General features: G+C 37.4%; 2 protein-coding genes across 5 annotated transcripts; one reads left to right on the plus strand and one right to left on the minus strand.

Moving 5' to 3' along the window:
• Window positions 1–731: 731 nt before the first annotated feature.
• Window positions 732–10,018, plus strand: LOC138934230 (homeobox protein PKNOX2). 4 transcript variants are annotated; one of them, XM_070297743.1, is made up of 8 exons: window positions 732–1,091; window positions 3,010–3,085; window positions 3,168–3,477; window positions 3,652–3,852; window positions 4,094–4,385; window positions 4,600–4,740; window positions 4,912–5,105; window positions 5,208–10,018. In XM_070297743.1, the coding sequence occupies exons 3-8, from the start codon at window positions 3,169–3,171 to the stop codon at window positions 5,526–5,528; spliced, it is 1,458 nt and encodes a 485-aa protein (XP_070153844.1). In that variant the 5' UTR covers window positions 732–1,091; window positions 3,010–3,085; window position 3,168; the 3' UTR covers window positions 5,529–10,018. The 4 variants fall into 4 exon arrangements, with proteins under 4 accessions (XP_070153844.1, XP_070153842.1, XP_070153845.1 ...); XM_070297741.1 differs by having other exon boundaries at window positions 3,010–3,477; window positions 5,208–10,016; XM_070297742.1 differs by lacking the exon at window positions 732–1,091 and adding an exon at window positions 2,051–2,804 and having other exon boundaries at window positions 3,010–3,477; window positions 5,208–10,016.
• Nct (Nicastrin) lies at window positions 9,979–14,129 on the minus strand. The gene is made up of 8 exons (XM_070297740.1): window positions 13,671–14,129; window positions 13,488–13,586; window positions 13,038–13,375; window positions 12,548–12,935; window positions 12,064–12,454; window positions 11,538–11,980; window positions 11,275–11,467; window positions 9,979–11,202 (listed from the first exon to the last, which is right to left on the minus strand). The coding sequence occupies exons 1-8, from the start codon at window positions 13,729–13,731 to the stop codon at window positions 11,184–11,186; spliced, it is 1,932 nt and encodes a 643-aa protein (XP_070153841.1). The 5' UTR covers window positions 13,732–14,129; the 3' UTR covers window positions 9,979–11,183.
• Between the last annotated feature and the right edge of the window lie 238 nt (window positions 14,130–14,367).

Here is a 14,367-nt window from a genome sequence, read left to right on the forward strand (position 1 = left end):
TATCTTGCTCGTTTTATTAATATCTCTAGAGAAAAACAGAAGAGAAAAATCATTATTTATAGCTTTGACATTTTCTGTATAAAATATGCTAATACCTACATAAATAACAATTGATATATATTCATCTATAATCTATATATTATCTAATCATATTTCTCGGAATCTACAAACCTAAATATGTCAAGTCCTTAGTACCAATTCATCAGAGATATCCTTTACTTAATATAGTTACGTACGCGAAAATAGAGAAGAAATAGAAGATAAAGTAAAGTGCAATGAAATAACATGAAAGTAACGCAATATATTCAAGGTAAAGTGGATTCGAAACGTACGCAGGGAAACAACTATAGTTGTGGGAATTTAAGTGAAAATTACTAGACTTTCTTCTTATTTAATAACAAATGTGTTTAATCAATTATAAATGCGTGTATGTAATATCAGATACATGGAAAGAATGAAATAAAAGTTTTTCAAAAAAATAAATATCATTACTATGTACCAATAAATCAATAGTATTTTTAGTGAAAATAATTATACAATATATATATATCGAAAATATCGATAAATTTGAGTCGATTAAGTCGATAATAAAATTGTCGGTAAGAGGAACGCCACATGCGCGACACGCGTGGCGCCATCTGTCGCGGAACAGAAGGCATCCCGATAGAGCGCCGCGGCGGCGGCGGCGAGAAACCTTCGCGAAAAGTATTGAATCGGTGACGTCACAAAAGACGAGACGGTGGAAGGAGGCGGACGGGGTGGACGGTAGCGCGTTGAAAAATGTCCGGTTACTTGAATTTATCGTTTACGTGAACAGAGAGTGAGCGTGGTAAACACGAGACTCGCGAACGACACCGACGTGCGAACCGGCGAGTGGATGCCACGAGACGGACGTCGCCGTTCCCAGGACACGTGTAGTACGCGAGAGGAAAATCAAGTGCTCGGATCGCTCTCGACTCCTGTGACGGTTCGATATCGCATCGCATCGTAAAGTTGCGATAAAATAAAACAAGGCGAACGCGAGCGCGCGCGCGGACGTATCGCGCCAAGAGTGTCGAGGTTCGGAGGGAGATCTCTCACGATCTGTCACGGTAAGACATACTTATCCGATCCTATTCGACTCGAATTTCGAGATTCGTCGGCGTAATCGCTCTCCCGTCGTCGTTCCGTTCGCGAGGAGGTTAGGTTCGTCCCTCGTTCGTTTTCTCGGCGAATCTCTTTCACTCCCTTTACGCGTGCGGGGGAGTGAACGCCCATTTTTTTTCGAAGGGATTTTCGAATCGCGCGTGTACGCGAGCCCTCTCGCCATCGTCGTTCCTCGCGTTTCGTTCTCCCGGGATCGTCGCGGGGTACAAATGCACATTCTCGTTGTCAGATTAAGAGGTCCGAGGATTTGTTTGATGATCGAAATTGTACCGTGTTATTATACCCTTTAGTCTATCGTTAAAGGATAGCATCTTTCTCGCGGGATATTGTTGCGTCGCTGATGTCGCGCTTTAACTCGCGATGTTTTTATTCAAATTTCATTCTCGTCCCCCGGGCTCTCTATCTCGGATAACGTAGAAAAAGATGCGATGCATGATGAAAAATTTTCCTTTTTCGAATTTCCACGAACGTGTGTATATATAAACATGAATATATATATACATCGAATGTATCGTCCCATATATATGGTATAATCAGCCTTCGTGTCGTTCGACATTTTTGTATGAGAAACGACGAAGAGCGATCTTATTTGTTAAATATGGGTCGGCACAGATGTACGATAGTACTCCGATAGAATCTATTTCGAGTCAGCTGATGACTTTTTGATGTACGTTTAATCATATCTCTTACGACATATACCTTGATTTTTCCGAGATTTCGTTTAAATGTAATAGTTACGAGAAATGCATCATTCAGGTTTCTCTCGCGACGATTGTAGAAGGAGAGAGAGAGAGAGAGAGAGAGAGAGAGAGAGAAATTATCCTTATTAGTTATCGAACGAGAAATGACAAGTTGGGAAAAGAGACGAGACGAGGCGTGGAGAGGAGAGGAGGCGCGGTCCCCGCTTCCGCGAGTGTGTAACATCCGTAGGGCGTGTATTTTAACTATACGACGACTTTTTTTCCCCGCTTGTGCGCGGGCCGTCGAGTTGCGCGCGATCTACGCAACTCGACGAAGGAGAGGTTAGGCGTCAGTCGATGATCGACGGGTAGTAAACACGGTGCCGGGCGCCGCGTTTCACCTCCGTCGATTTTTGCGCAGCGAGAATAGACACGTGCTTCGCGATTGAGTGTACAATTATACAGAATCGAAACGCGTGATAGAAATCGACCGCTTGTTTTTCTTTTCTTTTTTTCTCGATAAGCTCGAATGAGATAAGATTGAATGACGAGCTCACGAGGGAGCATCTACCTCGTCGATTCGTCGAGAGAATGACGATGCGAATCCGAATAACCATATCTCACTTTCGAGATAAATATTCTTTAACTCTCTATTTGAAATTGTTTCTTTTTCTTTTCTCTCTTTATCGAATCTACGTATCGCATTATCTGTATTTCAAGAGAATCAGTTTGGAAAATATTTTCATTCGTGGAATATATCTCGCTCGGGGTCGGGGAAAAATACGAATGCGATTTTCCGAAAGTTTAGTCTCGTTTTTTCCCCAGTGGCATTATTTATTCACGTCGAAAGAGATATGTCGTCCGAAATCGATGGAGGGGCCCCTAACGCCGATGGCGCCGATGCTGTCTAATGATGACATTTAAATGCGGTGCCGCATCGTTCGATTGTTCGCGCGGCGCGGGTATAGGAGATGAGGGGTATTTTTTTTTCTTTTCTTCGTTTTTTTTTTCCTTTATTATTCTATCCTTTCGCGCTTCCTTTAATTTTCCCCCCTCCGTTTCTCACACACATTAAAGCTTCGTATCGCGAATTAAAATACATTTGTATATATAAAACGATATTTAATGCCGATAGAGATAAAAAAAAAATCGATAATTGTATGGCGATTTTGCCTTTTCTCAGCTCATTGTCTCAGATTAAGCGGTCTTGACGAGGATCTGGGAACGAGAGAATGAAGATTGCCAAGGGGGAATGATAGGTAAGAGCACGCTTAAAAGGAGAGACGACGACAAGATCGATGTCGATTAGAAGAGTGACGAATCCGCGAAAACGTGCGACAGGATGCAAGAGGGTAACACCGCCGTTGCGCTAGCGATGGTGACTCCCGGATACGATCAGGACCCTGCGAGTGGAGTCGCCGACTATACGACTCATCAAGATCAGGCCCAGTTCGAGGCTGACAAGAGAGCCGTGTACAAGCATCCGCTCTTCCCGTTGCTGGCGTTACTCTTCGAAAGATGCGAACAGGCGACCCAGAGCTCGGACAACTCCACGTCCGAAAGCTTCAACATGGATATACAGGCTTTCGTCCAGCACCAAGAAAGAGACCGAAAGCCCTTCCTGATCAATGACCCCGAGATTGACGGTTTGGTAAGACTGGAAATGCCTTTTTGTTGTCCTTATCTTTAATTGTTTCTCGTATTATTCGATGCGCCGCTTGTATAGTAGAATCGAGATCGCGACTCGGGGAACAAATGAAGCGTGCGTGAAAAGACGATCGTCATTGATGAAAATCGAAACTCGTTCCTCTCGCGGACATTGCAGATGATCAAGGCGATACAGGTGCTGCGCATCCACCTTCTGGAATTGGAGAAGGTGCAGGAGCTGTGCAAGGACTTTTGCAACAGGTACATTACATGCCTGAAGGGCAAGATGCAGAGCGAGAACCTGTTACGCAGCGACTACAGCCATCATGGGCACGATATGGGTCCGTCGAGTGGCAGCAATGGCAGCAGCCCGTTGCAGGTTAGACGTTTGTCCGATATACGCCCCCCCGGTCTGTCTATTCCCCTTACCAACGTAGATATCCTTATAGTCGAAGAGATGTACGCGCGAAAAAGGGCAAGGGTTATAATTCGCCGCTTCGCGGGATTGATCAATCGATGAACCGATTTTATATACTACACAACGAGCGTACATCTCTTGAGATGATTACAAAATTCCCATCCCTGCTCTCTGACGGCTAGTTGAGACATATATTTGCCAGGTGCTGTCATCTACAGGCAATGATGTTGAGTCGGGAGCTAACGGATTCAGAGTGAGCCGAGGGGACTCCGGACTGGCGGAGAACGATGGCGCGAATCCGCGAGAAGAGAGCGATAATCACGATAATCAACCGGTTCGATCGTCGTCTTCCGCCATCCAGCGCAACTCGGGCAAATCTGCTAGCCAAGACCGCGACGATCCACTCTCACCGTCCGCGGTGCACGGAAGCACGCCTCTCTCGCAGATCGGGGCGCACGGATGCGCCCCGGTTAACGACATGTATCTCGGCCAAGGTGAGTCTTATCCGCGACAGTTGCCGTCGAATCGCTCTTTTTATCACTCATTGTCGCCGATCGAATATATAACTGCTCTGGCCAAAGTAAGGTCGGCCGAATCGCGATACTTTGTCTCCTTTCCGTCGACCTTTTTCTTCTTTTCCTGGGATAAATCAACATTTCTCGACAACTTGTATCTTTTTATAGCGAATCTGGTTAAAATTTATTATAGATGACGGTAACGAGTATCTACGAACTATCTCCAACAGAGTATATTTGGAAGAGGCTGGATACTGGGGACTAGTCGCGTTGCGAGAACGGGAAAACGCGGAATACGCGGATGTCGGAAATACTAATAATGAAAAGTATTTTGGTTAGGATTATAACGTGTTTCTTTTATTTCGTGTTACATATATAAATATACGCGTGCGCAAAAAAAAAAAAAAAGAATATTAACTGTATTTCTTTCAATTCTTGTATTAAATTGTTGTTATATTATCAAGTTGTAAATTACGAGTATATCAAACACGTCGAACGTGGTTAGACATTACTGTTGCAGGCTCGCCTTCTCCAGTGGCGAGCGAGGACGAGGAGGAAGGTGCCAGCAACGCGGCCTCGAATCACGCTGGGAATCATAGAAGTAATCACGGTAGCGCTAGAAAGGGACGTCAGAAGCGAGGTGTTTTGCCTAAACATGCTACTAGCATTATGCGAACGTGGCTCTTTCAGCATTTAGTAGTAAGTACTTATCTACCTGATAATTTACCATTGTGTGCAGAACAGTCGCATAATCTCGACACATTTAATTATAATCTTACGACACACGTATATTTATCGCAGCATCCTTACCCAACCGAAGATGAAAAGCGTCAAATCGCCAGCCAGACGAATTTAACGCTGCTACAAGTGAATAATTGGTTTATCAACGCTCGTCGACGAATCCTACAACCAATGCTGGACGGTGCGGGTGCGGATGCGGCGTCGCGCGCTGGTAAACGTCACAAGGTTTCGAAACATGCTGTACAACAACAAGCGACTCAACAACAACAAACAGGCTGGCAGTCCGAAGACTCGGCAAGTGATTCGGGTTCTAGCGACGGTGAGGGAGGTGCCGCTAGATCAAAAGACGCTAACGATAGCGATGAAGATGATCTTCACTGACCTCTGTCGATCACCGAAACGTCAACCTCTTTACGGTACCTTCAAATCCAGTTGCTCATTACAGTATTAAGGTATTCGGGTATAGATATCGCTTTAACTGTCAAATACGTAATTAATATTGAGAAAGTTGAGAATACGTGGGTAGAGGTTATCACGCTCTCTGATCATTCGACACTCTGACTATTCGTCATCTACCCAATCTATTAGCATTTTTTATGACTAACAATTAGTCATAAATGATTATTTCGCTTCCTCGTAGAGGAAGCTTTGTTTAATCTCGGTTCATATCGTGGTGAGAATATTAACTTTATCATGTATAACACATGAGAGACGAGGACTGAGATTGAATAGGTACTAGAAAGAGCAGCTTACTTAAATATATCTAATTTAAACGAAAAGATACGTTTGCATAAAGCTACGAAATGTTATTTATTTTTGATGACAAATTTTCAAGTGAATAACCGCGCGAATAATGAAGATAAATCTGAGTTTTCTTTCAAATCATAATCTTTTATTAGTTTAGTTATTTTTTCTTATAACGTACGTCTCTCCCTCATGATAATATTATTTATGACATTTATAAAAAAATGTAATTAGAAAAATATATACGTTGTTTAAATGTAATCTTATTAATGATTCATCGAACAAGAACTCACTATGAAAAGATTTTCTTTGATGGCTATGTACATTTTCAAACATATATTATTGATGAATTATATCGCGTGTAAAAATTTTCTTTTTTGTATATTTTAACATAATACATTAATTGCCTCAATATCAATTATTGTCAGTTTTTTGTCACACACACAAAACTATTTATTTTACTACGTTATTATTGGTATTGTTACAATTAATACTTTTCCCACTATTTGACTATCTACTACTATTACTACTACTACTACTACTACTACTACCACTACTGCTATTATTCTATAACTACTGCTATTATTACTGTATTGTTATTACTAGTAATAGTATTACTATTGCTATTGCTATTCCTTCCATTAATGCTATTACTACTATTACTATACTATATGACTTTACTATTATTACCAGTACTATTACTACTACTGTTACTACTAATACTATCGCGCTTCCGCTACCACTAATGCTATCGCTATTACTGCTATTACTAATACTCATACTGCTCCTACTATTACAATAATTGCCATTCTTGCGTTGCAACAAAATATCCGGTATCCGTATATTTTTCATTTGCGATTATAATTCGTGTATAAGCTTTTTCAGAAATAGAAATTTATTAATCTGCTTTATAACTTGTATAATGGAATGCAATACGCGGACAATGAAACGGCAATTGAATTATTGGTAATTAGTATATAATTGTAAATCATTTGATCAGATACATCATGTTTGTAAAAAGATAAAAAATGGATACTTACTTAATTTTCAAATTAGATGAGGACGTAGCTCATAGTAATGCAATATTGATTGTATTTTTCGTGCCATTAAAGAGCGTGGTAACTTCCGCGTTTAGTCTTTGTTCAGCTCTGCAGTGTCGTGGCATAGCAAAGCGCTGTCCCTCCATGATAATAATAATAATATAATACAAATATAAAATATAACTAATAATGATAATAATTATTACGCTATTGATAATGATAATAATTATAATTATAATTATAAAATAATGATAATAATGATAATAGTAATAACAATAAAAACAGCAACACAACACACAACGCAATGATGATATATAATACTACATTAAATATATGACAATTATATATTTTTAAAATCTAAGTGTCGTCCCTGAGCGCGCGTATACTGCACGTTACTACTGTACATATTACGTGCGGAACTGTAGTGTGAGATAGAGAGAGAGAGAGAAAGAGAGAGAGAAAAATGAAACAAAGAACAAATATTACCGAGTATGTAAAAGAAAAGTTAATACTTTTCTTATTACTGAAAAAAATGGATATATTCGACGACATACATTTATGCCATCTTTTTTTAGAATAATATTAATTTTTATGCGCACTAGCTGTCTACATGTGATCATTACGTTTTACTATTAATGGCAGAAATTCTTCTTCCCTCATGTACTTTAATGTTCGTTTATTTCGAGCTTTTCTTCGAGTTCAGCAAGTTTTGATATCGAAAACTCGCAGATTGTAGCTGTTCTTGCGGAAATATATTCGTGTATATACTGTTCTTCCCGATACATATATACGCATGTACATTTACGCTTTCCCAATCTATCGTTTCCACGCGATCCGTCCATCGAGATTTTTACATAAGTGGTTAAAGCCATTTTATCTCATTAGTTTTTGGGATGTAAAATAACATAGTGAAAATTAGTTTCAAATCGATATAGTTTCAGTAGAAAGATGTTCTTCCCCTTAATATGAACACTAATCGTGGAGAATTCTCATTTCGGCTTAACTTATCTCAGCTTTGCACCAATACATTATCACCGTCGTTTTTCTCATTCGGATTAGTTCTCGATAAGCGAAACGACACTAGTCACTCGATCATAGGAGGAAAATATGTCATATGACGCAACCTGCAATGTCAAAGTGTACGGTTGCCTTAAGAATATAGCCAAATATTATTTCTCTCCTATTCCTCTCCATTACTCTCCTCTTATATATATGTATTGACTTTCCTGATGTATATAGCCGATTGACAGAGTGCTTCCATTTATACTAGCTCGCAACTTGTTCGAATTGAGAATGAACTCTGTAGTTTTTATTGTTAGTTTTATTATTCTTTTTTTGTTTTGAACATATCGATTTTTTGTATGCAATATAAGCTTTGCTTCAGTCGCTTCGACCGATTATGATATCGTAATCGCACGATATTGATACTTGAAAATATATGCGATACAACTCGAGTAAAACGATATTATCAATTGCAGACAGCTGACAGTATAGCTCCGTGTGTACGATATAGCCACAACATCAGCCCGCTTAAAAGTAATAAACAGTCGGCCGCAATACAATAAAGATTAAAACTTGTGGAGAAAAAATATCACTCAACCTCGTCTTTCGATTTTTTGGGAAAAAAAGTATGGGAAAATGCACCCCAAAAGGGTCTGCATACTATGCTCAACCGGATTGTTTGTAATAAGCAATAATATACGCGATCCAATGCGAGATGAAGAAAGAAAAAAATCGTTTCCCTAGAAAATATTAATATGCTTTAACAAAATCGCCACCTCTCTCTTGTCATACGGGACTATACTGTATCCGAGAGATAAATAAAATTTCTAAGATAACGTTATAGATTAAGAGGTAGGTTGTAAGGCTGAACCACGTATACGTATGTGCTGCGGCACCAGACGACTGTGATAATTCGGTGGGCGGTGCCCAGCCTCCTACTTCATCCTTGTATACTAAAAAAAATAATTAGAAATGAAGAAAGAGCGTAAACAATTTTACCGAGGAGAGGTTGAACGTATGTCGGGACGTGCGTTGTAGAAATGATTTTTTATCCATATGCACGTGTGCACGAAAAGTCGCGAAACGCGTGCCATTTAAAATATGCGCTATTGGCATATTTTCACTTTAAATACTTTTCTTCCTTCGCGTATGCGGATGTTTCGGTATATAAAAAAAAAATTATTATCGACGCGTGCATATAGATACTTTACACGGTAGAAAACGTAAACATTTTTGCCGCATTAAAATGTCGATACGAAAATTATCTATCGAAAACTAGATTAAAGAAAAAAAAGAGGACATAAAAGTAGGAATGGGCATGCAAAATAATAAATAGTTTATTAAATAGTTAACAAATCGTGATCATCAACGCAGATTTTTCGTTGAAATTTATGGATGAATCCAATTTGAGAAATTACATCTGCACCTTTAGCATCTTGCGAATTGCATGTCACTTGTTATTAAAATATTTATATGCGCATAACATAATTATGCAATGGTACGCGGATTTATTTTATAATTATATATTTTCTTATTGTAAAAATATCGAACCTTCATATTTTTAATTCCTTGGGATGACCTCTCTACTTTGATCTTTTTCTCCACGTTTATTTAGTAATGTGAAACAAGAATGTCATTTGATTCGTGCACGTTTTCGTTCTATGCAAATGTGTTTGAAATGTGAGATTGCGTCTTAAAATAAGACCCAAAAATCCAATAAAACAAACCAAATAAATGTAAATATTCAGTTTATAGACATGAAATCTAATAATAATTGAGAGAGATTACGATTTAAAAAAAGACTATATATATATTTCTGAAATCTCTGAATCAATCTTCTCCAAGAACAGCCCATTTCTAACTTTGTCCATATTTCAAGTCATAAATGAGAAACATATTATAACACTTACATGTATACTAAAAAAGGAAGCATAGATATATAAATTAAATACTTCTTTCCCATGTACATCAAAGCCCTGTTAAATAAGTTGGTTATTGATAATAAACGCCATCACGCTTGCATTATTTCCTTTTTATTCTTATCGTAACATGTACAAGATACTGTTTATTAATACTATTAATATATCTCTATATACATCATGTTTTCATTCCATGGCTTTAATGAAAACCTGTATATACAAAGTGAAAGTTAATAAGGAAATATAAAACAAATCGAGACTTAATACTCGTGCCAAGTAAATAAAAAATATTATGCGTTTTTTATTATCTGGAAAATATTAAATCTAAACCTAAACCACTTGGTGAAAAAAAAAAGATAAATATATGTGCATCATATGGCTTCATATGCCGATTTTTTGTAATATTACACGAATAACAAATTTGTATCGTGTCAAAACTTGTAATCCTTCACAGAAGCGAGAAATCATGTGAATCTTTTTCCAACAAAGTACATGGAAATAAATTAATTTTTTTCTTATATCACCATTCGTGTATTCGATAACATAAATTCTTGTAAAATATACCAAAGAAACCCTTTTATCGAATCATGAATTAATAAATAACTGTGAATCTTAAATTTCTCAAATTCTATTTTTGCTGGAAATGTAAGATACATATGGATGAGGTACTCTTGTATGTTTATTAATGCAAGATAAAAATGGAGTTTTCGACTTTTTATCAATTCATATTATTGAATATGATTGATAAAAAAATTAATTTATTTTGATGTATTTCGCTAAAAGTTAATTTCATATAAATTTTCGCTTCTTACATCATAATTCAATATGATTGTGGTGAGGAAACAGGAGTTTTTAAAATTATCAGTGCAGTAATTTAATATATATATATATATACACACACACACACACACAAATACAAAGCTGTTAAATATATCGAGTCTTCCGTCTCGATTGTCCTCTTATGTTTTTTTCTCGTACATACACACAAAATTTTATAATTTAAACGCATTTAATTTACAGTACAGATGGAGCCATATCGTACAGAAAGAAGGAAATATATGTTTGGTGACTTAAATTTTGAAAATATTAAGGACGCATCAATTGATAATCTTTCCTTCCATTGGACACAATGCACATGTGAAACGATGATGATAAATAATAAAAATAATTATGATAATGAGATAATAAAGTAACATACTTGGAAATATATGAATTAAAAAAAATCGTCCGAGGGCGTACCACACATAAGGTTAAAGGCTAGTTATTGGAACATCTGGATCTTGATGATAATTATCTAACCTGGTCATTGATATGTGGTCCGCGGCGTATCCCTAGCAATCGACGGTTCTCCTGAAGCAGAACGTTATCGGTGTTATATGATGTGTTTAATCATCCTTAAATCTGCTTAAATATAATACTAACCTTGAATTAAATAAAACATCAGCTCGATTATTGATAAACCACACTAACACAAACGAGGTACAGGCGATTAAACTACCTAGAATCATACTGAAGCGTTCTGTCGCTGCTGATGGTTTAAGAAACATTCTAACGCTCAATGTTTGCCATATAGATTCTGTCCAAGTCGAATAGATCCCCGATTTCATGTCATATCCTACAACAGAGGATATACTATTAGGAAAGTTCGTTATTGGATATACCAATTGCTAGTATCAGTAACCTACCATCGATGATAAACGCAGGACTTACAGCTGCGCTATAATTTACAGTCGAATTTATACATAATCCTGAAAAATTGAATCCGCTCATCCAAACGAGACGATTCTCGTAACACGTTGTTTCATTCATCTCGAAAAGCCAATCGCTAGTCAGAAAAGCCAAAAGCTGGCCCGTTAAACTTGTCGCGGGATTGGGCGCCCTGTGCACACCGACGTACAATGGCAGAACCTGATTAATTAATTTAACACTAGGTGCTGAAGACACACGAAATAGATCACATTTGGCGCTCTCTAAGTAACAATGTAGCATTTTTGTGATAAGTTCTTTCATGGGTATCGGTAGATAAGCGGGCTGCGGGTCTAGGTCACCCGTCACCATCCGGTAAAGTTCATTAGCGACCTGAAGAGCAATTCTCTCTAAATTTGATGCAAGCGCGCTACTATCGTTGCTAAAACATGATACATGGTGAGAATCTCAATGCAAAACACATGAAATATGCATAAAAATTTCAAACAAGATCTATATTAATACCTATTAAAACCGAGACCCTCTGCATCATCTAAAATACCGTTATAATAATGATTCTTAAACTGTTCCTTGTGATTGGTTATAACAATGGTCGTTAGATTCGGTTTTGCTTCCAGGAAACTTTGTACGGACGTAGGTGGAACACTACTGTTTAAAACACTACTGTTCAATGCCTTCTGCAAACGATTTATCATACCATCTTCGCCATTGCTATGAAGGAATATTTCTCCTTTACCCAACTGACCAAATTCAATCACGCTCTTGATGTCGTCGATGTTTAAATTGATTCCACCGAGAGCATTAAAATTATTCTGCTTCAAATCGTATACCATACGACTAGATCCAATGTAATCGAATGCCTCTCCGTTCAGCAACGAGAATAGAATGTTTGTCTCTAGATATAATAGTAATAGAGATGAATATATACGTACATTGTATGTGCAATTAGATTCTTCTTAACAATTTCACAGGGAAGATTGATACGTACTATCAACAATGGCGTTTAAATGATTCAAGTAGTATGCAGTAGCAAGCAATGTTATAAGTCCTGTAACGACATTACCCGCACCAGGTGATATACCGTCAAATAATGATGATGCATCCAATCGCGCCGTTACTATTATTACTGTATTATTATTCTCATCGAGAGGCGCTAAAGGCCAATGTATGTTTCTGTCTCCGAGTGGGTCGCAAAATTGCGTCGGATGAAAATTTAATTTGAAATCGGTACGTTTTATACACGATTCCGAATTAACAGCAGCATACATGAACGATTTCATTTCTATTGCGCAAAGAGATCTCTGATACTGAGTTTCGAGATTGTGAGCATTATGTGTCTGAAAACAAGATTTTATGGCCTCCAAAACAGTTTGATTCTGGAAAAAAAAAAAAAAACAATGCTTTTGATATTAAATTTGTCTTATATCGATCGTCGTATATCAAACTTGTACTGATAATATTATAAATATGAATTTAACCTCTGTATAAAACATGGGAAATGGCCAATCTTCCATGAGTAATGCAGATCCAACAGAATTCCATGGTTTCGCATTGTTACATTTTTTATAACCAGAATATCGATTTGGACATGTATCTTCAGGTGAATACATTGATGGACGTTTACGACTAGTATTTCTCGTTAACAGCACTCCATTTATATTATTAGTATTTCGTAGTCTTACAAGTCTATTTCTAGTAAACATGTCAAATGGAAGGACTACAGTGTATGGACCAGCAGTGGCGTTTTTTTCTATCCAAGTAATATCACCATCTGTCTCGATCAGATGCACGACACCTACACTTCCCGATCTACTGGCTGTAAGTAAATGAGATATTGTAATTGTGTGTCTATAAAATAGCGTAAAATAGTCCGCATTGAAGATGCAAGTTACAACTCAAAAAAACATAAGATAAATATTAATTCTTACAAGAGCATCCAAATTGATGCGTGCCATTGTGTCTTCGGAAACAAGCAGCTACACCCTCCAAAGGCATGTAAATCATATCCTTTATTCTCTCAGTGGCCACTATAAATTGATTTCTAATTAGTGTTTATTTTTAATAATGCCGGAATTGAATCTCTCGTATACAAAATATTAATTTTTACTCACCTGAATTTACAATGATAAGTGCTAAAATATACTTCCACATTTCCATCGCCATTTTTGCCATTATTGTCTCGAGATTTGCGATTGGCTATAATTTCCAAATATTACCTGCTGTTCTTACGATACATCTCGAATGTAGAATACAGAAACAATTTTAATAACAATACATCGCGTGAGTCATAGTAAAGTTCACATTCGCTAGAATTGACAATGATTCGGTTATCCGTTTGGTTAGAATTCTTTGCGTTTTGCTTTTATAACGCTTGAACAAGAAATCTTCCCCCTTATTCACGTCCACTCTAGTATATATAGTGATATGATTATTGTGGATAATATTACCACGTTACAACAAAAAATAATATTTGAATTTTGTGAAAACTTCAAACAAATCGCAGACAACAGAATTTTGTGTCAAATCTCGAAAAACTGATATGAGAGAGAAGCCTGGGAGGTCAGGGCGTCAGGGGGGCCAGGGGGCCACGCCACTGTCTAGCTGTTCAGAGTTCAGAGTACAATAGCGCCAATCGGGCGCCAAGTTCATATCGATTACTGTTTTGTGTACAAGTTTTATAATTAATTTATAAATTTTACAACCGCCGATATCGCAAAATTGATAATTACAATTTACCTTCACATTTTAAATTATAAACGACAAGTATAAAAGCAATTAGGGAAAGTAAATTTGTGGGTAATGTATACA

Source organism: Polyergus mexicanus, unplaced genomic scaffold (genome assembly GCF_030449975.1).
Source record: "Polyergus mexicanus isolate NDT 795.1 unplaced genomic scaffold, iyPolMexi1.0 SCAF_6, whole genome shotgun sequence".
In the NCBI taxonomy this organism is placed as follows: Eukaryota; Metazoa; Arthropoda; class Insecta; order Hymenoptera; family Formicidae; genus Polyergus; species Polyergus mexicanus.

Coding starts and splice junctions, on each gene's coding strand:
- LOC138934230 (XM_070297743.1), top strand. CDS start 3,169: ATGCAAGAGGGTAACACCGCCGTTGCGCTAGCGATGGTGACTCCCGGA. Junction 4,386..4,599: donor CGACATGTATCTCGGCCAAG/GTGAGTCTTATC, acceptor AATTTATTATAG/ATGACGGTAACGAGTATCTA. Junction 4,741..4,911: donor TAATAATGAAAAGTATTTTG/GTTAGGATTATA, acceptor GAACGTGGTTAG/ACATTACTGTTGCAGGCTCG.
- Nct (XM_070297740.1), bottom strand. CDS start 13,731: ATGGCAAAAATGGCGATGGAAATGTGGAAGTATATTTTAGCACTTATC. Junction 12,936..13,037: donor TTCCCATGTTTTATACAGAG/GTTAAATTCATA, acceptor TTTTTTTTCCAG/AATCAAACTGTTTTGGAGGC. Junction 11,981..12,063: donor GAGGGTCTCGGTTTTAATAG/GTATTAATATAG, acceptor ATCATGTTTTAG/CAACGATAGTAGCGCGCTTG.